This window comes from Paramormyrops kingsleyae, chromosome 23 (assembly GCF_048594095.1).
Source record: "Paramormyrops kingsleyae isolate MSU_618 chromosome 23, PKINGS_0.4, whole genome shotgun sequence".
Taxonomy (NCBI): Eukaryota; Metazoa; Chordata; class Actinopteri; order Osteoglossiformes; family Mormyridae; genus Paramormyrops; species Paramormyrops kingsleyae.
In genome coordinates, this window is record NC_132819.1 from 9,101,892 (window position 1) to 9,129,336 (window position 27,445).

General features: G+C 51.5%; 1 protein-coding gene across 1 annotated transcript; it reads right to left on the reverse strand.

Annotated features, from left to right (window-relative positions):
• Nucleotides 1-27,139, reverse strand: ext1c (exostoses (multiple) 1c). The gene is made up of 12 exons (XM_023832140.2): nucleotides 25,963-27,139; nucleotides 20,015-21,256; nucleotides 4,451-4,544; nucleotides 3,459-3,566; nucleotides 3,025-3,144; nucleotides 2,657-2,789; nucleotides 2,118-2,236; nucleotides 1,932-2,027; nucleotides 1,750-1,836; nucleotides 1,289-1,449; nucleotides 739-910; nucleotides 1-653 (listed from the first exon to the last, which is right to left on the reverse strand). Exons 2-12 carry the CDS (start codon nucleotides 20,950-20,952, stop codon nucleotides 468-470), a joined length of 2,214 nt encoding a protein of 737 aa, XP_023687908.2. The 5' UTR covers nucleotides 20,953-21,256; nucleotides 25,963-27,139; the 3' UTR covers nucleotides 1-467.
• Between the last annotated feature and the right edge of the window lie 306 nt (nucleotides 27,140-27,445).

The following is a 27,445-nucleotide window of genomic DNA, read 5'->3' on the forward strand; positions in this document are numbered from 1 at the left end:
TTTACTTAGGAAATGTATTTTATTGATTCTGCAGTTACGCTGAGGTGCAGGAGGAGTTATTTCTGAAATGACCCCTCCGCAGGTTCCACTGCCACTTTTCTGGAGCCCAAGGCAAGATCAGGCAGCATAAGCCAGCTGATCAGGGCATGGGTCCGTTGGCACGGGAGAGCCAGAGGCGCTTGCCCTCCTCCCTCGTGTTTGTGCGTGAGCTGCCGTCGTGCCAATGCACCCTGCCACACCCCAATATCAGAGCTCTGGTGCCGACCCGCACGGTGCTGGACAGCTGCCTTCCTTCAGAATCCAGCACGCATTTCACGATTCCTTGTGATTCGTCCCCGGGGCTGTTTGTCCGCAAGAACCGCCACCCCCTTGACCCCTCCTCCTTGCGAGGGGGACAGGTGGGGGCCGGATGCACCCCGTCTCCCCAGTGAGCTCTTGCTCACTCCCCCATCAGCGGTCCACCCGTGTCAGACACGCTCCAGGTCCTTGTATTTCTTGCGCAGGACGGACACCTGGTCCCGGAAGAGCACGGGGTCCAGGCGGAACTGGGAATGTTCCAGCGGCATGTAGCCAAACCAGTTGGCGAAGGCGTTTACACACTCCTGTCTCTGAGGGAAGTGCTCCGGGTTTGACCAAGGCCCGTTTTTCGTTCCCTGAAAGAAAGGCAGGGTTGCCGTTGTTATGGGAATGCCGTTATGGTGGACTCGGCTCGCCTGGCGCAGACGGGCGCGTTCCTACCTGCAGGCCGGCAGCCTCCCTGTGCTGCTTCCTCTGGGCCACCTTGATGGGCGGCAGGTGGGTGACGGCGGACACCAGGAAGTTCATAAGGATGTCATCACAGTTGGAGGTGTGGTCCACCAGAGCCCTTAGTGACGGGGGCAGGTACTGGGAGAACAGGTAGTGGTAGTACCTGGGGCAGGAGACGGAGCACAGCTGCATTATGGGGCTTGTCCTGGATCCACCTGAGGGCCTTTTAACTGTCTGAGGTGCAGCATGGGGACTGAGTGTCCTCACACCCACAGGGTTTTGGGTTCAAGTCCCACCTCCACCTGCCTTTGTGTGGAGTTTGCACACGCTTCGTCCCACAGGCCACAAACATGCAGATATATTTGTAGACTCTAAATTGCCCTAAATTGTGTTTGGAAATTGGATAGATGGATGGATGGATGGATGGATAGATGGATAGGTTAATCTGTGCCGTCATCTTTGTGCAGATGTCAGCTGGAAGGACATCCAGCAGTGTTACAGGAATACGTGTAGCGGTGGGCGGGGGGGCGGTGCCTGTCACCTGTGGTAGAAGGCTGCCCCCGTCAGCACCATGGAGTACTCGTTGGTCCATTTGGACGTGTAGCCCCACAGCTGCTTGCTGGCATCCCAGAAGTGGCTCCGGGGAGGGTAGCCCACGATCCGCTCGGGGAAGCTGAGCCACACCAGGAAGGCGAAGTTGACCTGCAGAGCGATGCAGCTGGGTAAGCCCGGCCCGGCCCGGCTCTGTGCCCGGACCCTAACGAGCCAGCAGAGAGGCTCTTTCTGTCTGTACTTTTTCATAATGTAGTGTGTCTCTCTTTACAGGCCAAAACTTCCACCGAACTCTGTGTTGTGTCTCAGCTCTGCAGTGCACAGTGTGACCCAGGAAGTGATTGATCCTGGTGCTGCTTATGGTCTGACCCTCAGAGGCCTGGGGAGAGCAAATAGTGTCTCTGTGTGTTTGGGGAGAATGTTGGTGGTTCCAGTAAAATGGCCTCTGACCTCACTAGTCAGCAGAACCGCGTCCTCATCCAGGCTGAGCACCGCATCCGTTTCTATGGCAACATGAGGCAGGAAGCGACTGGTAGTCTGTGGGGGGACAGAGGTTTGTGGGTCATTTATGTGCCTTGTATTTTTATCTGAACAGTCCTGGGGAGGCCTGGGCCATTTCGTTTGACACCCACCTTTCTCCGGCCGTCCATCACGGTCAGGGGGACGGGCATGGGGGGCCACTTGCTGCGAGGGGGGGGCGGCTTCTCACAGTTCCAGAGGATGATGATCTGATGGTGAGGTTGGCAGCACAGAGCACGGTGTTGAGGCTGACATGCACACACACTGACACACACAGACCTTCACAGCTGCAGGGATACCTGAGAGCAGTACTTAGACTTGGACACCACCTGCAGGAGCCGCATGATTGGCTGGGACTGAGACACCAATGGGCTGACAGCGTGGATGACAGCAGTGAACTCCTGGCCGGGGTTCATACCTACAGAAGAGAAGCACACCTTTATTTTTTATGGGTAACTAAGATTTATTATGTCAAATTGGATTCAGCTACAGAGAGCAGAGAGGGATGCTTTAAATGGACTTTATACTGGATCATTCTGTAACTTCTTAGTTACAATATGGAACTAGATTAACACTGAATGATCCTGCAGTTTAAAATAAGTGAGAGCATGTGACTGGCTCACATAGCACAGGGCTCAGTTCGTACTGAACAGGAACAGGAAGGCGGGTGAAGTTTGCTCTGCGTCTCTCATCATTCTCATGCAAAGCTTTTCGTGAAGATGATTATCGGTCCGGTACAGTTTATTGGTCTATAACTTGGTTTAACTGCCTTACCGATGGAACAGAAAAACCACTCTGGCTGCAGTGTGTGACCACACCCCCCCCCCCCCCCACGTACCCTGGCTCAGGTAGTAGAAGGGGAAGTGTGCCAAGTGGGTGGAGTATTCAGGAAGCACCAGCAGCCCCCCAGGGAGAGAATTCCACATCAGCTTACTCCTGGAGATATGGGAAAATACCCGGTCCTTTATAATCTGCAAGGGGGGGAGATGCGGGGAAGATTGGGGGGGGGGGAGGGGGGAGTTAATATCCAGACAACTGAGCATTGGTGAGCATTCTATAAGGCCATTCAGCTGTCTGGGTGGCAGCTCTCACTCTGAAACGCACACTGTCAGCGAGGATGTGAGCGAAACACCCACTTCTATATGCTGACCACTAGATGGGGCTGTTGAGTTGAGTTTCGCCGCGCACAGACGCGCTGCCTCTCACCTCCAGCGTGGTGAGCACGATTTTGTCCACGGAGGAGAAGTAGGCGTCCCACAGCATCTGGGTCTGCTGCCGCATAGCCAGCACCCTCTCGTCATCCAAGGCCCTTACGGTGGAGGGCACCTGCGGACAGGGGGCAACACACTAGCCGTGATGAACCACTCCAAGCCACCTGTGCCACTCAGAAGTTAGCAGGACCGGTGCAATCACAGCTGCATCCAGCTCTAGGAGGGACCTGAGCAGGTAGGGGACCAGCCTCTGACCCAGCCCAGCTATAGAGAGGTGTTGTGTGCGACAGCTCAGAGGATTAGGGTTGTGACCAGAAGGTCGCTGGTTTGAGATCGAGCTTCAGTAGAACAGCCACGTTGTGTGTTTCAAAGGAGGGCACGATGGGACAGACACCACGCAGCATTGTTTCATTCAGATTGGCACGTTACCTGCAGGAGTAGCCTCTCATCCCCTTCGATGACAGCCTGATTCCACTGGATGACATCAGAAAAAGGCAGCTCCCAGCCATTGCTTAGCAACACGGGGATGCAGGCGGCCTGAGGGAATAAAGCCACAAGGTGCATGCTGCCGCTTTTCATGTGCCGGTTTTACAACTGGAGACAAAGGTCTGTGTGCTTTTGTTTTTTTCTGCTTTTCTAGCAAAGTTTAGAAACGTGTTTTTTTTGGCGATTCTGTTCTTGGCTTTTACTTGTTTTTCCGATTTGCTAGGATTAGGAATCAGGATGGAGTCGGAGATGCCACTTTCGGGGGGGGGGGGGGGGTCTCTGTGGACTGAGCAGACCTCAGGCTCACTTCGTGTTCATGTCACTCGATACAGTGGCCTACAGAGCCGAGCTAAAGCCTGGGACTCGCCTGGCCGGCTCTCCCTTTGGGAAGGTGCCCTGGCTGGCCACGTGGTATGCAAGCGTGGGTGCTGTTTGTGTCGGGGGGGCGAGGGATGTCGGGGACCCTGCCAGCTCATCTGTGAGTCTTGGCGGAAACTCGGCCCACTGTGGCGGGAAAGACGGAGCAGGCCAAGGCTGGGAGGGGCAGGCAGCACGCTCCCCCAAACCACTGCTCTGTGGCTTTGCCCACTCAGCACAGGGGAAGGTTAGCCTCATTCCCGGCACCCTGCGGCAGCTTCCGGAACAGCAGCCTCATTAGATGGACAGAGTAGTGGCCGGGAATACGAGCCTGTCTGTATGTGTGTATGAGTGTGTGAGTGTGTGCCGACTGCCATCCTAAGCTCCGCCCACTTCAAACTGGCCAACTATGTGTCTGGCCCCCGCTCTCTCCCCCTGTGGGTTTGAGCCGCATATCCAGCCTGTAGTCCGTTGCTACGGAGACGGGTGCAGCGGCTGGGGCCATTCCCGGGAGAGGCGGGGTGGCGGCTGTAAACTGAGCTCGGCTGAGGTGAGCCAGCTCAGTGGGCGGGGCCTACCTGCAAAGATTCCAGGAAACGGAAAGATCCAAGGCGCCGCCCACGTGGCACCAGACAGAAGGTGGAGTTATGGAGGAGCTCCTGGTAATCATACCTGCAGGGGGGGGGAGATTTTTCTGATGATCTGCGTCATTTTGGGTGATGCTGGAACAGACAGGTTTGTGGTTCCGAGGCAGGTGACACCTGACAAACTGTCCTGTGATAACAAGTAAGGGCAGCACGTTAATGAACCCCAACTGTGCCGGCGAGCGCAGGACGGATCTGTCAGGGCAGGATCCCGCGCTGGGACAGGCACTGAGTGCTGCCACCCCCCCATCCCCCCGCACTATTCTGCCAAGCTTCTGGGGTCATGCTGTATGCCCCCTAGTGTACGACAGAGGTCGAGGTCTCTGAGGAAGTTGAGCTGAGAGCCAGGAGGGTAAAGGTTCACCGGCAGCTGATAGGGTCTGAGCCGAGACTGCAGTGCTCAACGCAAGCGAAATCTGTACTGCAGGCCCAGCAAGGACGGGGTGGTGTGTGTGTGTGTGTGTGTGTGTGTGTGTGTGTGTGTGTGTGTGTGACTCTGCGTATAACTGTGCTTGTGTGACTCCATGTGTGTGCCTCAGCATGTGTGCAACTCTGTGTGAGTGTGACTCTGTGTGTGTATCTCTTGGTATAACTGTGTGCGTGTTTGACTCTGTGTGTGTCTCTGCGTGAATGTGACTGTGACTCTGTGTGTGTGTGTCTCTGTGTGAGTGTGACTCCGTGTGTGTCTCTGCATGTGTGTGTGTCTCTGCGTGAGTGTGACTCAGTGTCTGTGACTGTGTGTGTGTGTCTCTGCGTCAGTGTGAGACTGTGTGTGTGGCTGTGTGTGTGTGTGTGTGTGTGAGGCCCTGAAAGGGCGCATTGACGCGTGCAGTATGAATAACAGCAGTGTGCTTGTTTGCTGTTTTCCAAGGATGAATCTGTGTACTGATTGTGAACAAACAGCTCCTTTGGTAGAACCAGTGTGGTTAAGCTGCCCGCATGGAGCCGGGCTGGACCCAGCTGTGACTGTGCGGTTCTGTCTGGGCCCTGCATGTGTGCCGGGCCTAAGCATAATGAGCAGACTCTGATCACAAGCTGGCCTTAGCCTGGGTTAGGAATGGTATGGTTTTGCAGACCACTGTATGGGACAGACTGCGAGGGCCCTGTGTGTGTGTGTGTGTGTGTGTGTGTGTGTGTGTGTGTGTGTGTGTGTGTGTGTGTGTGGCTCTGCAGCAGGTTACAGGTGAAGCACACTGGGCCAAATAATCCTCCCTCTTTCAGTAAAAAGCTCATCAACTATTTAAGCTGGGATGTGAAGGACTCGTGTGTGAGGCAGAGTTCCTGCGGTGCTTCGAGAGGCACAGCGCAGTTTGCACCCCTCATCACCACAGCCTGTCCAACCAACAACCCAGTGGGGCTGGGACATCATCTGATTGACAGTCTTTCTCTGCCACCTGATAGGCTGTCCCTCTAAGGCCCCTAAAGATCAGGCGTGTGTAACTGCCCTAGCTTCTTCCTGCCAGGATTGTTTCTGGTGTGCACTGATGCTGCCGTTTCACCGTATCGCTTACTGGATGGCCGATACAAGGCTCTGTGTTCCTGACGATGCCACCCACGGGCCAGACACCATGAGTGCTGGAAGCGTGAGAGACAGGAAAAGACAGCAGGCAAAATCAGCGGTTCGGGTTTCAATCTGCGGAGGAGCGAGGTCTCTCAGGATCCTCTTACATTCAACTAACAGAAAAAGAGCGCGTCCCAGAGCCGGCTGCAGCCAGCACTCCTGCAAGCAATATCTTATTATAGCAATAACAGGATCCTGAGATGATGGGATAGAGGCGTCTGTCCCTGTCTCCCTCTCGCCTTCCCTCTGTAGGTCTCTCTCTGTCCCTGTCTCCCTCTCCCCTTTCCTCTGTAGGTCTCTCTCTCTGTCCCTGTCTCCCTCTCGCCTTCCCTCTGTAGGTCTCTCTCTGTCCCTGTCTCCCTCTCCCCTTCCCTCTGTAGGTCTCTCTCTGTCCCTGTCTCCCTCTCCCCTTTCCTCTGTAGGTCTCTCTTTGTCCGTTTCTCCCTCTCCCCTTCCCTCTGTAGGTCTCTCTCTCTGTCCCTGTCTCCCTCTCCCCTTTCCTCTGTAGGCTTCTCTCTCTGTCCCTGTCTCCCTCTCCCCATCCCTCTGTAGGTCTCTCTCTCTGTCCCTGTCTCCCCTTTCCTCTGTAGGCTTCTCTCTCTGTCCCTGTCTCCCTCTCCCCTTCCCTCAGCAGGCCTCTCTCTCTGTCCGTTTCTCCCCTTCCCTCTGTAGGTCTCTCTCTCTCTGTCCCTGTCTCCCTCTCCCCATCCCTCTGTAGGTCTCTCTCTTTGTCCCTGTCTCCCTCTCCCCTTCCCTCAGCAGGCCTCTCTCTCTGTCCGTTTCTCCCCTTCCCTCTGTAGGTCTCTCTCTCTCTGTCCCTGTCTCCCTCTCCCCTTTCCTCTGTAGGTCTCTCTCTCTGTCCCTGTCTCCCTCTCCCCTTTCCTCTGTAGGCTTCTCTCTCTGTCCCTGTCTCCCTCTCCCCTTCCCTCAGCAGGCCTCTCTCTCAGTCCGTTTCTCCCCTTCCCTCTGTAGGTCTCTCTCTCTCTGTCCCTGTCTCCCTCTCCCCTACCCTCCACTGCACAATGTGTCTGTCTCTGAGCGGGGGCATGCTTTAATCTGCTCATGCTTCAGCATGTTTCGGCGTAAACCCCCCCGGTGCTTGTGGCAGACGGGCAGATAAGCCTCTCCTCCTCCCACCTCCTCCTCCTTCATGCTCGCCGTGGCCCCGCTCAGCGATTTCTGATTTATGGGTTGTGGGCATGCTGTCCACACTGCGTTGGCGCCCGCAGCTCATGCCCAGCACCGTTTCTGTGCTAAATACAGCCCGTAGGTCAAGGCCTCACCCGGGCTGACACGCCGTCCACATGCGCAGCCCCCCTAACCTTTGCGTCTGTGCGTGAATGTGTGTCTACGTGCTAAACTGCTTCCACACAAACTGCCGTGTTTAAGGTGTTCTGCGGTTCCCTGTCTCTCTCCATCCCTCTGGGTTTTTCAGTTTTCAGCTTCAACTGATTTACTGGCATTAGTCAGTACTGCTATTTTAACGCTTTAATTCTCTTGTTCTCCCTCATCCTTCCTGCTCTCTCTCCCTTCTGTCCTTCTCATCCATGTTAATTACAGAGAGATGAGGATGATGGCTGTAATCCCTTTGATCTTCACCAATATGACCCACCCCCCCCCCACCCCCCGCCAGCTGATACATTTAGACCAAGGTTCACCCCTAAAGCGTGGTCCATGCACATACGCACACACAGACACAGGGGGCAGCGTGTTCTCAGTAGGCAGGTGACAGGAAGCACTGCATGTCATCACCATGAGAGCTGTGACTGTAATGAGAGGATGACAGGCGGCCGGGGAATCAGGCGGCACCCAGTTTCCAAGGCTACGCTAACAGACGGGCACATGTGGCCCCATGCGGAGACGTCAAGGACGATACTCAATCAGAAAAGAAAGTGGCCTTTATCAACGTTTATTAATTTAGTGGCAACTCCAGTCCAAAGTGACATACAAGTGAGAAAGCTTGGGGTCCACAGGGTCAGCCAGCATCTTTGGAGCATGGGCTGTTAGAGGCCTTGCACAAGGGCCAAATGGGATTTGAACCCACAACCTTCTAGACATGGCCACAGATCCCTACGCCTTTATACCACTCTCATCCTCAATGCTGCCCTCGCCTTGCTGCAGGAGGTGCCCTAGCCTGTGCCAAGTGCGCTGTCAGGGGCATTTCCTGCCCTGTGGGCCCCTGGCAACAAGCCACTGGCACCTCAGCAAGAGCTGCCTTTGAAGTGTGATAACGAGACATAACGGGGCCTCAGACGGCGAGGGGAAGAGGCGGGGGGGGTAACGGGGCCTCAGATGGCGAGGGAAAGAGGCGGGGGGGGTAACGGGGCCTCAGACGGCGAGGGGAAGAGGTGGGGGGGGGTGGCGTAACGGGGCCTCAGACGGCAAGGGGAAGAGGCGGGGGGGGGGGGGGGGGGGGGCGTAACGGGGCCTCAGACGGCGAGGGGAAGAGGCGGGGGGGCTTGCAGAGGGCCATGCATTATTCATGGAGTATTTACACCTTAGTGGTAAGCGAGTTCCCTGCTGAAGTGGCCCTTCCTGCAGATAAGCACATTTCGGCCGCCACAAGCTCACACCCAGGTGTGTCACCTGCACGTGAAGCAGCCATGCGGCACTCGCAGATCGCTGCCTGTGTGACAATGCCGTCCATATGACACCTCCACCCATGTGACACTATCCCCATGTGACACCACTGCCTGTGTGACATCGCCACCACGCCACCATCACTGATCACCAATAAAAACAAGCAGGGGATCGTCTGATTAGCAGATAGGGCCTTTTAAACCTGAGGCTTCGTGCTTATGTATGTTACTCTGGGATTTGAGCTAGGAATAGCAGCCTGCCAGCTGGGGTGTGGTCCTTTTAGCAGATATGGCCACTGGTTGGGATCCATATATAAGGTTACAAGCAGATAGAGGGCAGCCAAAACACTGAGCTGTTTCAGAACCACCGGGGCTATAATTCAGATGAGCCCATGTTCATGGCAGTACCACTGATTTGTGCATGCCTACCTCTGCTGCCCATGCTAATGCTATCGTCTCCAAAATATGCACACGCCTGCTTTTGCTAATGCTAGCGTTAATACTTAGTATTACTATCACCTCCGAAATACAAACATACCTGCTAATGCTAACATTAACGTTACCGCCTCCGAAATACCGCACACACCTGCTTACGCTAATGCTAGCGTTAATGCTAACGCCTCCGAAATGCATGCATATGCTAATGATAACGCTACCGCTGCTGAAATGCATGCACACACACTCATGCTAGTGTTAACATTACCTTCTCCAAAATGCATGCACACCTGTTTATGCTAATGCTAACCAGGACATGCAGACGGCCATGCTGCTTCAGTGCAGTTACAGCCAGATAGAGACAGCGTTCTTAATCTGTTTGTTTATTGTCTTGCGCATATCTTTTCTCTGGCGTGTCTAAGCTCAGTCTCAGTGTAATACTGGAGTCACATGTGGTGGTCAAACCATCTGCAAGTTCCTCCATCAGGTTCAGCCTCCCATCTGTCACTCGTTATGTCCTAGAGCTGCTTCCTTGCTGCTGTTTGTTTCTGGGAAATGTCAGTGTTGCATTCCCATCGGCTCTAACGTGCCAGGGGGGTTGAATCAGGGGGAGGGGGGAAACTCAGCAGGTGCAAGTGCTCGTAGAGTCATCCATCACTTGGAACAGGGTGCCGTGTGACTCTCCTGTGATTTGTGGCCCGACGCGACCCCCCATTTTCACACCGTCACATTGCTTCCTGTGAGCCGGCGCATTCCGCTGTCGGCGCAGGATCCAGCCGATGCGCACGTGCCTGTTTTCTTTCCACCTGGAGATCAGCTGGTCTATTTTTGCTCCTGCTCGTTATCCACGCCGAAGGCCCCGGTGTGCCGCCGTCTTTCCGCTCAAGTTACTCCACACCGGCACACTGGGAAGGACACTGCAGGGCGGGGCCTGAGGGAATACTGAACGCCTGCCCCCTAGAGACAGGCCCGTGAAGTGCAACGCGACTGGGTCCTCATCCCCTACTGATATTTCATGATAGCTTTTCATATCTGTAAGGTCACAGCAATGCTGGTCCTTGGCGATCGGGCAAACGGTAACAGTCCAATAGCAATGCCCCACATAGAAATGCGAGTCCCCTCAGCCAATGACGGCTCACGCCTTCTATGGTCCTTCTGAGTTTCCTATGATTTATCCTGAGCCTGAGTTTCCTGAGCCTGACAGTCACTCTAGATGAGCTTCACAAACAAGCCGTAAATAATGAATGATGTGGAACGTGCTGTGCAGGGTGCCCCTTTATGCTGCCGTCTTTTGACAGCTTTCTGTGGGGATTTGGCAAGTTTGCCTGCCTGCCTGCAGGTAATGCCTGGGCACGAGTGTGCTTGGGTGTGTGTGTGTCAGAGTCTGTGTCGGAGTGTGAAAGTGTCAGTATAGGGTCCCTGTGTCTGGACAGTGGTCTCATTCTGTCGCACGCGTTTCTGCGTCTATCAGTTCCTGCTTCTGCACAAGCCTAGAACTCCTCCAGTATCTCTCTTACGTCGACATATGAGCGCTGATCCAGCGGAAAGGCAAATAAACTTTAAAGTAGGACAGTCCAGACCAAAGTGTGCAAAACTGGGTCAGCCCAGAGACTGCCCCCCGTCCTGCAGCCCCCTATACTGTGCCCCCCCATCCTGCAGCCCCTCCATCTTGCAGCCCCCCATCCTGCAGCCCTCCCATGCAGCCCCCCCATCTTGCAGCCCCCCGTCTTGCAGCCCCCCGTCCTGTAGCCCCCCCATCCTGCGGCCCCCCCATCCTGCAGTCCTTCCCAGTTTCTGCCTCTGCTGTGCCATTTTGCTGCAGGTTCACATGCTAAGGGGGCTTCCTCTTTCATTGCTCCCGCTACCTTGCTGGCATGGGCTCTGCGTGACAGTGGGACGTCCCCTATATGTGCTCCAGCAGTCTGCCTGTCATCTGGTCCCCAGAGACAGAGGATGTACAGAGAAGGACAAGCAAGAGAGTCCATCTGCAATGGTCCTCACCATATCCTGCTCCTTACAGCTTTTGCAAGGGTATAGTCTGACTGAGCAGATAAAATTAGATAAGGGGTATTACTTAAGCAGGCCCTGGACATCCGGTACAGGGTGAGCTATTAATACAGACTATCTGGCTTTTTGAGGGGGTTATCTCCATTTTAATAGCCAATGCTCCGCTTTAGCAATGCCTGTGTTCTCTCTCATGCTGACACAGAAATGTGAGTGAACAGACACACGAGGATACAGCTCTCCCTCACACACTCAGCTTTTCTTGTTGTTGTAGTAATTAGCAGCAGAGTTAATTAGACGCACAGATCCCCAGCGAGCCGCCTCCTTCCGGGGAGAGGCAGAAACATGGAGCAGTCGCTGCCCATCTCTGTCTCGCTTTCCCGTCCGCCGTGCCCAACTCCGCCGATGTGATGTCAGCGGCTGCTGCCCGTCGTTCCTATGTGCCGAGAGCCCACTGGGAATGTAATCATGGCTGGCTGCCGGCACCAATCGATTTCAGATGACCGATTTGTTGAATCATCCACCCACTTGCCGAAAAAATGATGGGTGACCCTGTTCAGCCCCTGTTCCTGCTGAGTCTGAGCACTCAGTAGGAATAAAAATACTCAAAAACTTAGTGGTGTCTAAATAGATTTCAGAAATTTAGCACCTTGGTGTGAGTGTCCCTGCACTGAGACAAGCTGAAATAAAGGCATGTCCACTTTACAAAGGCAAACAGCCGTCCCACACAGAAATGCATTTGCTATACAGACACGGCCGTCCCACACAGAAATGCAAGGCCATAAACAAACACAGCCATCCCACACAGAAATGCATGTCCTATACAGACACAGCCGTCCCACACAGAAATGCATGTCCTATACAGACACAGCCGTCCCACACAGAAATGCATGTCCTATACAGACACAGCCGTCCCACACAGAAATGCATGTCGTAAACAGACACAGCTGTCCCACACAGAAATGCATGTCCTATACACACAACCGTCCCACACAGAAATGCATGTCCTATGCCTGTTCTATACAGATACATCCACTCCACATAGACACACCCACTCTACGCTGACATGCCAGTTCTACAGACAGGCTCATTCTGTCCTGTCAATGTGCATATTCCAGACTGAAATACACAGTGTACTGACATACTCATACATCGATATTCTATACATGTACACCAGCTGTGCACAGGAACATGCTAAGCGGATTCCTGCACTGGCTGAGAGACTGAGCAGCCCTGAGAATTGTTCCCAGCGCACGCTCTTCAGTCTGCTCGTACAGTGTATGCCCTGAAATGCCATTTCAACACGCAGAGCCACTCAGGCTGCAGGGAGTAGGGAAATACTTTCATGAGGACAGTGACCCTCTTGGTATTTGTAAACAGTGGGTCAGATTGACACAGACAAAAAGCATACACGCTGGAAGCGAAATCCGTGGGCCGTGTGTTTACAAACACCCTGGCAACCGATCAGGCAGCGACTGTCTGTTTCTAGGCAGAAGCCAGACAGAGGGGTGAGCCTGGCGAGTGAGGAAAGCACTATCAATTATACAGGGTGTGTACATTATGTATGTGTGTGGGTATATATATATACACATCCAAGTCAGTGAGATATTGTGCTGTGGAATTCTGGGAACTGTAGTTCTGGATGGGCAACGATTCACAGCATAACGCAGTGCCAATATGCCTGTCTCAGCTGCTGAGAAAAACACTCCCCTCACATTTTTTCTTGTGTAAAAGCAGCCATCCAGCTGAATCCCTCCTTGCTGGTTGCCTTCTGCTGGGGGCTACTGACGGATGGGCTATGTTCTTTTCCTCATCCCCTGGGGGTGCTGTCCCAGATGTAACCGCTGACCCCTAAGTACAGTTACTGTTAAACAGTCACCGTAATGAATTTTAAACCCTATGCTCGCTATTCTATTTTCAGACAATTAGCCTGCATTTCAAAATGTGAGAATTTAAATAATAATTTTATGATTAATCCTATAGTATTTGAATGATGTAACCAACATGCAATTTGCCTGCACCGCGCATTTTCATACGCTGTATTTAATAAGTCCTTCCACTGGAACGCATCCTGACATCTGAGACGCTGATTAAATTGTGAGATTTATAGCTTAATTTAACTTGGGAAACTAGGGTATTAAACTAGTCTTGTAGATTAGCTCAGAGAGGTCAAAGGGCAGCAGCAGCACTCTGTGCATTCTGGGCATTCTTACCTCATGGCAGGATGACCTCATTTGGGGCTTTTTCAGATCACAGCACTGGCATTTTCTCGTTTACGTCTCCTGCCTGTCCGGCCCGCTAGGTGCTTCCTGTCAGTCCGTGCATTTTTAACATGCGTCAGCTTTCCTTAGATGACTGCGGTGCATTTTGAAATAATCAATTCCCTGGATCTTCAGTTAAAGATGCCTGCTGATTTAACATGGCTGATGAGGAGCAGTGCAGTGGCTAACGTTGGTCACGGCAACGAGCAGTGGCCCAAAACGATGTAGTACCTTAGGTACTACAATCCAGCAGGAGTGTGATGCAAAACTAGACATCGTCTGAACCTTGGCTGAAGCAAAGAGAGCGGTATATAAATCTGCACTGAGGTCTGTGTGTGTGTGTGTGTGTGTGTGTGTGTGTGTGGTTGTGTGGGTGGGGGGTCGTGGCTAAAACATAGTCAATTAGCAGCACTGCCTTCCATCAGCACTTCCCCACATGACAGGAGGGAGCTGGAAGCTCCACTTTGACCAGCCCTGATGACATGAATGTAGATGCTGCAGGATGACAGGCAGCCATCGCTTCCTTGAGTGGGAGGCAGGTGGCGCTGTGGGATACTAAATGACCTTCAAAATGACCTTCAGAGGAGCCTTCAAACCACACTGTGGTGTCACTCTGTCTGAGGGTCTGTCACTCTGTCTGCACATGTTCTAGTGTTGATTCACGTAATTTGATTCTGACTTGACCTGATCATCTTCCCTGAGATAAGAGATTTATTACAGTGTTTTTTTACTCATAGTGAAAAATCTCCTCTGTCATGTATTGCTTTATAAGCCAATGGGAACAGTCCATCATGGGAAAACTATTCGATTGGCTAATTCACTCCAGATTCTGTGGAGATTCCACATATACAGATTCACTGTAAGTGATTCCCAAAGCCACGTCCCCAGCTGGGATCTGAGGTGGGTGCGGCACAGTGGGGCCACAGGCTTCCTGGAGCCGCCTCGCTGTGTCTGAGTCATTAGCGTAATCACTGAAGGGAAGTAACACAGTTAGTGAATGGTAGACCGCTCATTCAGGACAGGCTGGTCACATGACGGGGAGCGTGAGTGTAAGGGCGGCTCCCAAAGCCCATCACTGCACAGCAAAACTGAGATGAAGAAGCTGGCACCATTAAAGACTCACCAGCAATACTCATTAATAACGAGTCATTCCTGAGTAACTCATAAATAATTTAGCAGTTATGTGCTGCCCTCCAATAGGGTCGCTCCTCATTTGAGCCAGTACATCCATCCAGCATGGTAAGCGTGTCCTGGAACATTCCTCTACGGTCAGCCTGACATGATTCCAGTGTGGCTGCAATGCAATGTCACGCTGGGCGGGGAACAGAACTGGAACAACTGGGAAGGGGGATGGAGAGAAGATGAAGAGAGTGAATGAAAAGATAGAGAAGGTATGGAGAAAGAGATGAGGGAGGAGGTGGAGATGAAGATATGGAACAGGAGAGAGCAGAAAAGCAGAGGGGCTGAGATGGCAGGGCGGGTCAGATTCTGTTGACAGACAGATGGGTCATGAAAGGTTTTTGGGTTCTGCTCCAGTTCCGCCGCATCGGGCCTGAAGGCCCAGCACACAAAGGCGCGATTAGGGCCGTGAATGGCTCCCATTAGCGGGACATCAGCACCAGTTAGCCGGGTTGCCATCGGCCTCAGGGGCCTGGATGGCTTCCTGTATTTGAGATGCAGGGGACCCGCATGAGTCAAAGTACATGATTTACACACACAGTGGGCGAGTCATAACACCTCATGAGAGACTCAAAATGTACAGCACACACACCCTGTGGGAGTCACAGCACATGCCATACACACCCAGTGGAAGAGTCAAAGTGTGCAGCTCACACACTGTATGGGAGTCACAGCAGACGCTATACATGCACCATGGGGGAGTCAGAGCACATGCCATACACACCCAGTAGAAGAGTCAAAGTGTACAGCTCACACACTGTATGGGAGTCACAGCAGACGCTATACATGCACCATGGGGGAGTCATAGCACATGGCATACACACCCAGTGTGACAGTCAAAGTGTACAGCTCACACATCCCATGGGAGTCACAGTTTGGGTTATAAATGTGGCCTGTGCAGCGCTCCAGCACCATCACCGGGCAGCTACTCCACCGCTGCACAGCCAGGATCCCCCTAAAGCAACCAACGCTACTGAGGGAGGTGCTTGAAGCGACGGCTAACAGGGGACAAAATTAGGTTATTGCCATGACAACGATAAAGCTCTTCTCTTTGTGGGCTCCTGCTCCTTTTAACCTCCCCCTCCCCCCAGCCTGCAACACCTCACAGGAGACAGAGCAGCTCTGCGTATCGTCAACGCTAATACTAGTCAACTGCTCGGCCGAATGTGTGTTTGTGTGTGTGTGTCTCTGTGGGTCAGATATACATTATATTGTGGGGACATTTGGTCCCCACAATAGGATTAACCATAAAATTATTATTTTGAGGTTGTGGGGATCATGTTTTTTTAGTCCCCACAAGGAGAAATTAAATTTTATACAAATGTGTGACTGCAATCAAAAAACTAAAAATGCCAAAAGTGTTGTACTTAGTTTGGTTACTTATGGTTAAGGTTAGGACTGTGTGGGAGTGGATAGATGGATGGATGCAAGAGGACCTGGGGACACACTGTTGTGTGTGTGTGTGTGTGTGTGTGTGTGTGTGTGTGTGTGTGTGTGTGTGTGTGTGTATGTGTGTGTCCGCATCTGCAGAGTATATTTTTAACAGAAACACAAACAGCAGCCTCGTGCTGGATGACGCTGTGGGGCTTGGCTTTCACCTCCTGCTAATTACAGCAGAGCATGTTTAAACCCAGCAGACCTGTAAGTGCATGCTCACATACACACACACTCACATACACTCACAAACACTCACATACACTCACACACACTCACATACACACACACTCACATACACACACATACACAAACACTCACATACACTCACATACACACACTCACATACACTCACATACACACACACTCACATACACACACACTCACATACACTGACACACACTCACATACACACACATACACACACACTCACATACACACACTCACATACACTCACATACACACACACTCACATACACACACACTCACATACACTGACACACACTCACATACACACACATACACACACACTCACATACACACACTCACATACACTCACATACACACACACTCACATATACTCACATATATACACACACTCAAATACACACACACTCACATATACTCACACTCATATATACTCACATATACAGACACTCACATACATACACACTCATATATACTCACATATACACACACTCATATATACTCACATATACAGACACTCACATACATACACACTCATATATACTCACATATACACACACAATCAAATATACACACACTCACATATACTCACATATACACACACACACAGATACTGACATATACACACACTCACATACATACACACTCACATATACTCACATATACACACACTCACATACACACACACTCAAATACACACACACTCACATACACTCAAATACACACAAACTCACATATACTCACATATACACACACACTCACATATACTCACATATATACACACACTCACATATACTCACATATACAGACACTTACATATATACACTCATATATACTCACATATACACACACACACTCACATACACACACTCACATATACTCACATATACACTCACACACTCACATATATTCACATATACTCACATATATACACGCACTCACATACACACACACTCACATATACTCACACACACTCACATATACACACACACACTCACATATACTCACATATACACACACACTCATATACACACACACACTCACATATACTCACATATACACACACACTCATATACACACACTCACATACACACACACTCACATATACTCACATATACACTCGCACACACTCACATATACTCACATATACACACACACTCAGATACACACACACTCACATACACACACACTCACATATACTCACATATACACTCGCACACACTCACATATACTCACATATACACTCACAGACACTCACGTGCAGCAAAACCCGCAAGTTGCTCACAGTTCAGATCAGAATCAGAATCAAAAAAACTTTATTACTTCAGACTGAAGCCATTTGGCCCCCACTCACCACGCTGCGGAGCTCCTTGTCACCCCCCCCGCGCGCCTGGTAAAGCCCCCCCGGCACCGGTCTCCTCACAGGCTCACCTACATGTTTTGACTTTTCCTTCCTCTTAAGAAATATTAAGAAACAGCACATCCATGCCCCCCCCCCCCCCCCCATCGGCTCCGCCCCTCTCTCCCAGAATGCTCTGGGGCTGATGAGTAATGGGAGGTGATGCGAGGTTGCCTTCCACATGGCACAGTCACCGCCACGGCATTAATGCAACCACTACCCACCCCCACCCCCCAGATGACTGACAGTCCAGGTCAGCACAGACTCATGCAGCACAGAAACGCAGCACAGACGCATGCATGCTATGGCAGTATTCAAGTGATTTTAATGCATGAACTAACCTCACGAGGCGTTGTTTTATTTCTTCAAATGATAATTGGCTCTCTGCCTGGTATTTGCTGAGCCCAGCTGTAGTGCCTCCCGCCCCCAAATACAAGGTTAGGAGCTCCTGGGGACTCCACGTAAATCTACAGGGGCACCAGATGCCCACAGTCATTACCCTGGGACCACCCTATCAGAGCCAGACCACCCTATCAGAGCCAGACCACCCTATCAGAGCCAGGCTCAGCCTTTGCCCAAGTGTGCTTCTCCTGGTGGGGGGGGGGGGGCAAGGCTGAGGGTGGGGGATTGGTACCCATATCCCCTTGACCCACTTTGTGTGGAAGAGCACAGGCGTGCGTTACATGTGCAATCACTACAGCCTGAAAATGGGCTTAGGCTTTATTCCTGTGGTTTTCTCTCGACCTACCAGAGATCACACATTGCAGCTGGTGGAGGTATGGGTGGAGTAAAGGTTCTTGAGGGCTGGTGGAGGTATGGGTGGAGTAAAGGTTCTCGACCTACCAGAGATCACACATTGCAGCTGGTGGAGGTATGGGTGGAGTAAAGGTTCTTGAGGGCTGGTGGAGGTATGGGTGGAGTAAAGGTTCTTGATGGCTGGTGGAGGTATGGGTGGAGTAAAGGTTCTTGAGGGCTGGTGGAGGTATGGGTGGAGTAAAGGTTCTTGAGGGCTGGTGGAGGTATGGGTGGAGTAAAGGTTCTTGAGGGCTGGTGGAGGTATGGGTGAAGTAAAGGTTCTTGAGGGCTGGTGGAGGTATGGGTGGAGTGCCAGATTTGGGTGAGAGATGTAGGGAATAAAGGGTCTCTTTCATACAACATCCAGCGAGACCCCAGCTGCAGGAACATGAGCCCAAAGCAAACAAGCTGGAGGTATCGCTCCTGTTATTGCTACGAGCCCCCAGGCTCTGCTCACACAGAAACACCAGAGCCTCTCTCTCACGCTCTCGCCACTCGCTGTACCCCTGCCACCCCCCTCCTCAGAGCAAACTGGAGCTCCCTCCTTTCTCCCAAGCATGTCCAATCTCTTAATCCTTCTTGACCTCATTTTCTCTTTTCATTGCTTTCACACTCCCCCCCCCCCATAGAAGCGAGCACAGAGCCCCCCAGCCATCAGCTGTGGAAGCACCAACAAACTGTCCTTTCTGGTGTTTCTGCTACTGTCCCAGGCCACTGCCGGCCGCACTCATTACACGCTGCCCGAAGCACCAGCACCCTCACTCACTCATAACTAAGTCAGGAAGTTTTAAATTAATGCAGAAATGTAACCGCACACTGAAGCAAATTACAAAAATTCGTACAGTCATCCATCTTCCAACTGCTTACCCTCGAAATGCTCACCGCGGTTATAGAGCCAAGAAACGAGGCAGGGCACACCCTGAATGGGATGCCAGTCCCTCACAGGGCACAGGGCAGGGGACACCCTGGACGGGATGCCAGTCCCTCACAGGGCACAGGGCAGGGGACACCCTGGACTGGATGCCAGTCCATCGCAGGGCACAGGGCAGGGGACACCCTGGACGGGATGCCAGTCCATCGCAGGGCACAGGGCAGGGGACACCCTGGACGGGATGCCAGTTCATCGCAGGGCACAGGGCAGGGGACACCCTGGACGGGATGCCAGTTCATCGCAGGGCACAGGGCAGGGGACACCCAGAATGGGATGCTAGTCCCTCACAGGACACCCAACAAACAATCTTTGTCTTACACTTTGGGCAACCTGCATTTGGAACTGCATTAAATAAAAAAGTTGGACTGAGCTAGAGACAGAGGACAGGACTGGATCTCTCAGCCCTGGACATGTGAGGTGAGCCACAGAACCTGCAAATCCTATAACCGTTACAGTGAAGTTAAAATTAAATCAGCCACAAGAAGCATTACAGATAAAAATATACACACATCGAAGTTAGTTTAATTAATTCTAATTAGTTGTTTTTATATTCCACCCTTTTCAACAAGGTTATCTGGGGATTTACAAACACATTTCCCACATGAAATCTGTCTTGCAAGACATGGGTGGCAGAAACACGCATGTGCAGAAACACGCATGCACAGAAACATGAATACACGGGTGCCACGAGGCCAATTATAAGGCAGCCTTACTTCTCATACTCCAGGTTGTCGTGGTCACAGCGGGCATCTTTGTGTTTCTCCCAGTCCTTGCCATGGCGACAGGTGGTGAGGGAGACGATGTCCTTGCCGTTGTGGATGTGATGGAGAGCATTGCGCGTGTCCGAGCCGATGCCGGTCAGGTAGCGCTTCCCTTTGAACATCAGCAGGTACTTGCGCCTCGGGGGAACCGTATTACGCACCAGCCAGCCGCGCTCGCCACCCTTCTGGGGGTGGTCTTTGGAGAAGAGTGGGATGGAGACGTCAAACCCAGGCCGGAAATGCTCCACGTTCAGGCTGGCCTTGGCCAGCATAGCCTGGCCCACACGAAAACCCAGCTCCTCCGTGTAGTTGGGCCAGGTGCCTGAATACAGGTTGAAGATGAGATGGTTGCGGCCGTCGTTCCACAGCGGGTAGCCGCGGATCCGCTCGTCTACGTCAGGCACGTACTGCGCCGAGAGCTGGTCACGGTCCAGTGTGTCGATGCCCAGCACAAAGAGGCAGGCCTCACGCGGATCGCCCGTGTAGTAGCGCGACTCCGTGATGGAGGTCAGGATCTTGCGGTAGCTCTCTGACACCCGCTCACTCCTCTCGGAGGGGTACACGTACACCCGGAAGCCATCGCGGCCGTGGCACCGTGCAAAGTCGAAGCAGGTTTCCATGCGACAGTGGACGTCCTTGTAGATGCTGGACCAGCTCCGCCTCCATCGCCGTGGCGACTCGCCCGCCCACTCGCATCCTTGCAGCTCATCGGGGTCGGCATAGCCCAGCAGCTGGTCCCGGTCGACCCAATTGGGCCAGGGCCGGCCCTCGTCGCCCCGGTGCCTCCCCAGCAGCCTCAGCAGACGGCCCTGCAACCCGCCCCAGTAGAAGAGCAGCAACCAGCAGCAAGCACATGCAGTTAGCAGCACGTATTTCTTGCGCGCCTGCATGGGGGTGACCCTCGCAGCACCCACTGGGCGTGGCCTCACAGGGGGTGCGGTCTTTTATACGTGGGGGTGTGGTCTATGAGGAAGACCCAGAGATGGTGTTCAATGACTGGTGACGCATGGTCCTGCTGAGAGTGCCTTTCAGCTGATGGCGTCACTGTCCCCGGCTTCGCAGGCGGGGGGGGGTGGGGAGTACGTCGTGGCACTAGGGTGATTTTTCTCCGTTGCTGAAGACACTGAAGTCATCAAAGGGAATCTCTGCCTCGCTCTCAGTCCCCAGGAGCCACATGGTTTGAACAGTCCGCTCCTGTGTTGAGCAACAAAACACACTGAGCTGAAAATGGCAATGCGAGCAAAGTCCCACTAAACACACAATCACATCTGAATCATTCAACCCAAGGAACAGCCTCAGTCACACATACACCGCAACGGCGTCATCGTGGAGTTAAAAATAACATCTCCCAGTTCGACGCGACGACACGGACCAGGTGGCCAGCACAATAACATACAGGCAAACGGCAGCAGGACAGTGATGTGACAGAAGCAGGAACCACCTCAGCAAAGCGGGACACAAAGGCAGAGAGGCTGACACACCCAGCTGCTCCACAACATCCCAAATCACACACACTCTGAAGTCTAAGAACAGAACTAAAAGAACTTCTGAAGGTAGGAATTCAGCAACATCCAATCAACTGCTAGGTGCCTTTTGGAGTGATAACAGAGAGATTCGGGCTTTGAGATTCAGTCAATGCTGCAGTCCTGCTTGAACAGCGCTAGCAGAAAGGAGCAGCCATTCCTGAAAGCAATTCGCGTGCATTTAAAGCCATACCTAGAAATAACGTGAATAAATAAAACGAATCAACGGGGTTCTGCTGGAAAATGCACCGGGTGGAGCTCGTCTCGGCCGTCGGCTTGCATTGCATGCGACCGTTAGCTGGAGATGCAGACGGAGAATGAGAGACCTGAACAGGCATAAGGGCATCATTGAGAGGGGAAGCCCCCCCCCCCCCCCCCCACAGCCCGGAACCGTGAGATACACACAAGTTTGTTATTCTAAAACCTGGAGATTTTTTGAAAGTGGCACCCCCCTCGCTTGTGCACACGCCCCCTGCCTGTGTGCCCACCCATCGCTCATGTGCACGCCCCCCACCCTTGTACACGTCTGCCACCTATATGCACGTCTGCCACCCGTGTGCACGCCCCCGCCTGTGTGCATGTCCGCCACCTGTGTGCACGTCTGCCACCTATATGCCCGCCCCCCGCCTGTGTGCATGCCCCCTGCTTGGGTCTCGCGGCGTAGGTCAGCTGCCAGGAAGCACACAAAGGCGGCTTACAGGGCTCACCTGTGTCCCCCACCCTCGCAAACAGACTCCTGTCCCCCAGTCACTGTGCCCCCCACCCTCGCAAACAGACTCCCGTCCCCCAGTCACTGTGTCCCCCACCCTCGCAAACAGACTCCTGTCCCCCAGTCACTGTGGCCGCCGCCCTGCCCGCCACCTTTCTCAGCAGGCCCCGCCCACGGCACTGCCGCGCGTGCCGGCATCACCGCGCCTCACGCCACGGCGGTTCTCCACGCCCCTCCTCGGAGGACGCACAAGCTCACAGGAGAGCGTATGCTTGGGATTGCATTACACGCTCCTCATTAATAATTCATGCATTCCTTTAGTTAAGTCATTGATTTCTTTCTTTCTTTCATTTCTTTCTCTTTATTTCTTCTCCCTCCCCTCTGGCAAAGTTAATCTCAACTTTCCTCAAGGATCAATTATGCTGAAAGAAATCCATCTCAGTCCGACAGCAGTCTGCCCCTGGAATACGGCTCTTTCCAGAATATAGCAGCTAGACCCTGGATTTCAGGACCTCTGGCGAATGCACAACAATGTGCACCAGCACAAATAATGGCAGGGCCACTCTCAGCTGTACGCCTCACGTCTGACGGCCCCAGGCTGCACCCATAATGGGCAATGCTACCCGTCATCTTCAATGCATAGTTTTCCATGATCTGTCATAGCACTTCTTGCCTGCAGTGCATTCTGGGAGTGCTGAATGGAAGACCGACACATTCTCTTGGCCAGCTGGACACAAAACTCTCTCTGCATTGAAAGCGTGTTATACAACATTCTGAGCCGTATCTGTTATCTACTCCCGTTTCCAACACTTAGACATGAGAGAAAATAAGTGCTCAGCAGGAAGACGGATGAACTGGAGGGACAAGTGGGCGCCAATCCCACAGCCTTCCTAGCCAGTCAATGCTGGGTTCTCACGCCATCGCGATCACAGCTGCACAAATAGCTTCACTCCGCTTATCATTCACATGCAATTCAATTCATGCTTTTGTCTTCCAGTTACTTGTACAGTACAGGATTACAGAGGCTGTGCAAAGCCCACCTGAGCCAGCGCAGAGCACAAAGCAGGGGAATAGGGGTGATTCTAGGGTTTCTTTAAAGAGGGGGCCATAACAGCGGCCATAATTCACACAGAGGGGACAAGTTTATCATTAGCCAATGATATGACTTGAATCAGCAAGTGATTGGGGAGACATCTTTCAGATGGAGTAATTGGCACCGCAGCCACACGCCCCTGCAGGGGAACCCCCTGGGCAAGAATTAAAGATTCCTAAATTGTAATCCTGGTCAGGGTCACGGGGGTGTGACAGAGAACAAGAATGGGATACAGCCTGGAGAGGGCACCAGTCCACACACACACACACACACACACACAACCATACTCTATGGGCAATTTAGAGGCACAAATTAGGCTAACTGCATGCCTTTGGACCGTGAATGGAAACTGGAGTTCCCAAAGGAAACTCATGCAACACAGGAAAACACAGACACAGCAGAGGCAGGCCTCGAACCTCCAACCCTGGGGTGTGAGCTAAGAGCGTCACCAACCACGCAGCCCTTCTTTAATCCAGGCCTAGATACTTCATACCTCCTAAAGCTTTATTTTTTTGGACCCAAGAAATAAGGACTCACTCAAAGTTACAGGTATGTTTTTATTGGTCTGAATCCATGTGCCTAACGATCTGGTTTATACCCTGTGGCGATGATCATGTATAAGCATTTCCTAACAGTTCTCTGCTATTCACCCGCGGACAGGCAGTTCTTTCTGTAGCTCTGAGTGCCTCTGTGTGTGTGTGTGTGTGTGTGTGTGCACGCTGCTAATCTCATAAAGGCAAACAGGGACACGATATTAACAGGGAAGCCAGAATGAGCAGACCATGTGGAAAAACACAATACACAAACATTCAAAAGGCTCATGAAGTCAGGGTGAGAGCTGGCGTGTTCCACCGTCCGACGTATTTTCAGCTTCGGAAGACAGAACAGATCAGACTGACTCTTAATGTCGGTTTAGCTGTCCCTGGCCCAGTATCTGAGGTGAACTTTTTATAATAAGCTCTGCGCATTTTCAGTGCTCCTCCGTCCCACGGAGCTCTCAGTATTTGCGATTACACACTGCACCGTTAGTCTCATTCCTCTTCGGGAATCCAGGGCTCTCAAGACACATTCGGCATGTTAGAGAAAGAAAAAAACACACACGACAACAACAACAACAAAAATCTTGTGGAAAAGTGAAAGCCACTGCCTTGATTCAATCAGACTAAAATTAAACCAAGGAGTCTGTAATTACCAACTAACAAGCAGCCTGCTCTTTACGGGACCTGCCAGCCTCCTATGCTTTTAAGAAGAGGGGATCAGACAAGGGACGCAAGACTAAGATTTGTCTACAGCTGTCTGAAGTCCATCCAGTCCTCCTAGGAGACGTGGGGCGTTTAAGCAGTGACCGTCATACGAACTTCTTGCGCAGTTTCATCCAGTAGTTTGATATTTCAAAAGTATTTCAAAACACCGTATAATTTTCTGAAGCAATCACACGCCTTGGCTCATGAAATGCCCCCGAAGCTTTGACCTGCAGCATTCAGGATGTAGGACCTTAAAGAGTTTTTTTTGTTAATCCACCGACATCTTACAAAGACCTTAGTGAAAGATATGTGGTTATAATAACGTCGGCATTTTTTTTTTTGACAAGTTAAATAATGACATGCAGGTAGGACCTGGTCTCTGCAGGAACATCTGAGTTTAATGAATGGTTATTACACAAAACGTTATTATAAATATGTTTGTACTTATTTCTGTCCACGCGGCAATAACTTATGAGTCACTGTTATACTAAAGTTTAAGAGGAATCTGGCAATAAAGAAGAAGCTCTTAAACAGCTTAATTAGCATTCCTATTTAGTGCAAGTTGGCAACTGCCTTGCTCGAGAAAGCTCCACAAAGCTTAGGCGTTTGGCCATTTGCCTGTATCTCCCTCCCCTGTCAATTTTCGAAGCAAATCATTGCGGGTCTGTCCGTTTAATTGTGTGTCAACAACCTGCTACATGCGGACGACAGGCTACTAATTGTCCAGCAGAAAATAGCATCTGTGCGTTACGTTTATACTGTAAAGAAAACGCAAAAATATTTGCATTTCATAATTACAGTTATTGTCTGTTTGGCATGTGCACTTTTAATGTAGTGTTTCAATGTGCATTAATATAAATATAGTATCGTGGGGTTTTCTGTCCAAATGTAGGCCTACCTAAAAACGTATCTAATTATTACTGTAAGGTGAAATAATCATTCACGCCATATAATTGAACTTTGACAAAGTATTACGATCGGGTTAATGGAAACAGCCAATGCTTATCCAAATGAGACGATAAACACTCGTAAATTCATAACCAGTAATTTAAGAATAGCCCTTTGTTTGCGCATATTTAAAAAAATAAATTATATGTAATTTAAGGGTTACATTTTACATGTATTTTATACAAATAAAATTAACAGATACATTTTATTAAAAACATCATAACTGTCCGATCAAAGGGCCTTATATTGCCACAGTTCGGTCATGATTACAGGTCCTTCTATAACTGTGTGCTACTTTCTGCAGCGCATAACGCGATCGATGTGCCCACAGTCATACATTACCAAATGACAACTATCTGATCGTGAATCAGACCAACCATTACCTGCGCGTTGGAGTGACAGCGGTCCGAGGCTCCGTCCGCCAGCACGTCCCATCCTCCTCAGCAGCCGGCCAGGGCTCTTCTGCCGCTCGTCCTCATTATTATGGATAAACAGCGGTAGTGTTGGTAGGCGATCTGTGTTTGTCGTGTTTGACAGCGCACGGCCCGGGCAGTCGGGGTGCCGTCAGGGTAGCTCAGTGCTGCTGTCTGTTGTTAAAGCGTGAACCAGCCGCTTCTCATTTTACCGACCCCACAACATGATTGAGTTTCACGACTGACACACACAAGTGAAACGCGCCCACTCCGTCCGGCGAAAATAATCTTATCCCGCTGATTCGCCCGCCCTTCGCCTTCGCTTTACGTATGCAGAGCTGCCCTTATTCTCAGTTGCTATAATTCTTTTGATGTTCGTTCCTTTTGTATCCGTACAGTTACATTACGTCGTACTAATGACACACATGTTACAAAAGCCGGATAGTTTGCTTCGAATCTATCGGCTCGTAACCAATATATTACAAAAAACAGATATGTATAACAGAAAGTATGTATCTTCGGTCTCTCATTTAGCCTTATTATTAATTACCTGGTCGCGAACATCCGACGACTCTGGGAACAGTCAGCAAAACATACTGAAACGAGCGAATAAAAACGAATCAGCCCAAAGTGATAAAATCAGCCTTTGCTGTCGGTCAGGGGCTGCTCCATGCCATTACCGGTACCAAGGCAGCTGGGTGACTGGCGATTATGGGCGTCCTTCGCAGGCTTTATTATGAAATATAGATAGAGAATGGGAGTCGCAATGCCCTTGGACGCAGTTCACGGCGTTGCGCCCATTTGTCTAACTTCGGAATGGCTAAAAGGCTGCATGCTCTCTGTACTGAAATGACTGGTGCAGTCTGATCTTATTTATTAAGTACCGGCGCAAATTAAAATCCCGGTAACATTTCGGAAAAGTGGAAGCTGCATCTCCCCATTGTATATTTCACCCTGATTCAACCCCGGTCTCCCCAAGAGGTCCCCTGTATGGGCGGATGAGCACAAACCCACTTCGGTCCCCGTGCCAGTCGACGCGCTGCCACCTCCCAGACCACGCGCTGGCGGATGCCCAAGGCGGCCACACGCAGATCGCCCTCAGCCTTCGGCTATGCGCCTTCTTTGGTCCATCTTCCCATCCACAAGCTTTCAGATCGGCCCCGCCTCCGGCGCCTCTGATTGGCCAGCTCGCTCAGCGGTGCCTCGCGGCCCAGAGCCGTATTTAAAGTAAACACACACATCTGGCCAGTGGTATAGTGCGGTCACTGGAAGATATTATTTATTTGATTTTTTTTTAACTTGCGGGGACCATGCAAGGAGTAGGGGGTGTCTACCAATTACGAGAACAATGGTGTTGACTTTGCAGTGAACTTGCAGCGGAATTGGGTCACCTCTTGTCATACCTGGCGCTTATTTTGGCTATTGTTTTTAGGTTGAGGATATTCTATTGTCT

What these genes read in the sequence shown, in the direction of transcription:
- ext1c (XM_023832140.2), bottom strand. Translation starts at nt 20,952, where the DNA reads ATGCAGGCGCGCAAGAAATACGTGCTGCTAACTGCATGTGCTTGCTGC. An exon ending in ATGAGAGGCTACTCCTGCAG is followed by an intron (nt 3,145 to 3,458) that starts GTAACGTGCCAA and finishes CCCTGTCCGCAG; the next exon opens with GTGCCCTCCACCGTAAGGGC. An exon ending in GGGGCAGCCTTCTACCACAG is followed by an intron (nt 911 to 1,288) that starts GTGACAGGCACC and finishes CTCCTGCCCCAG; the next exon opens with GTACTACCACTACCTGTTCT.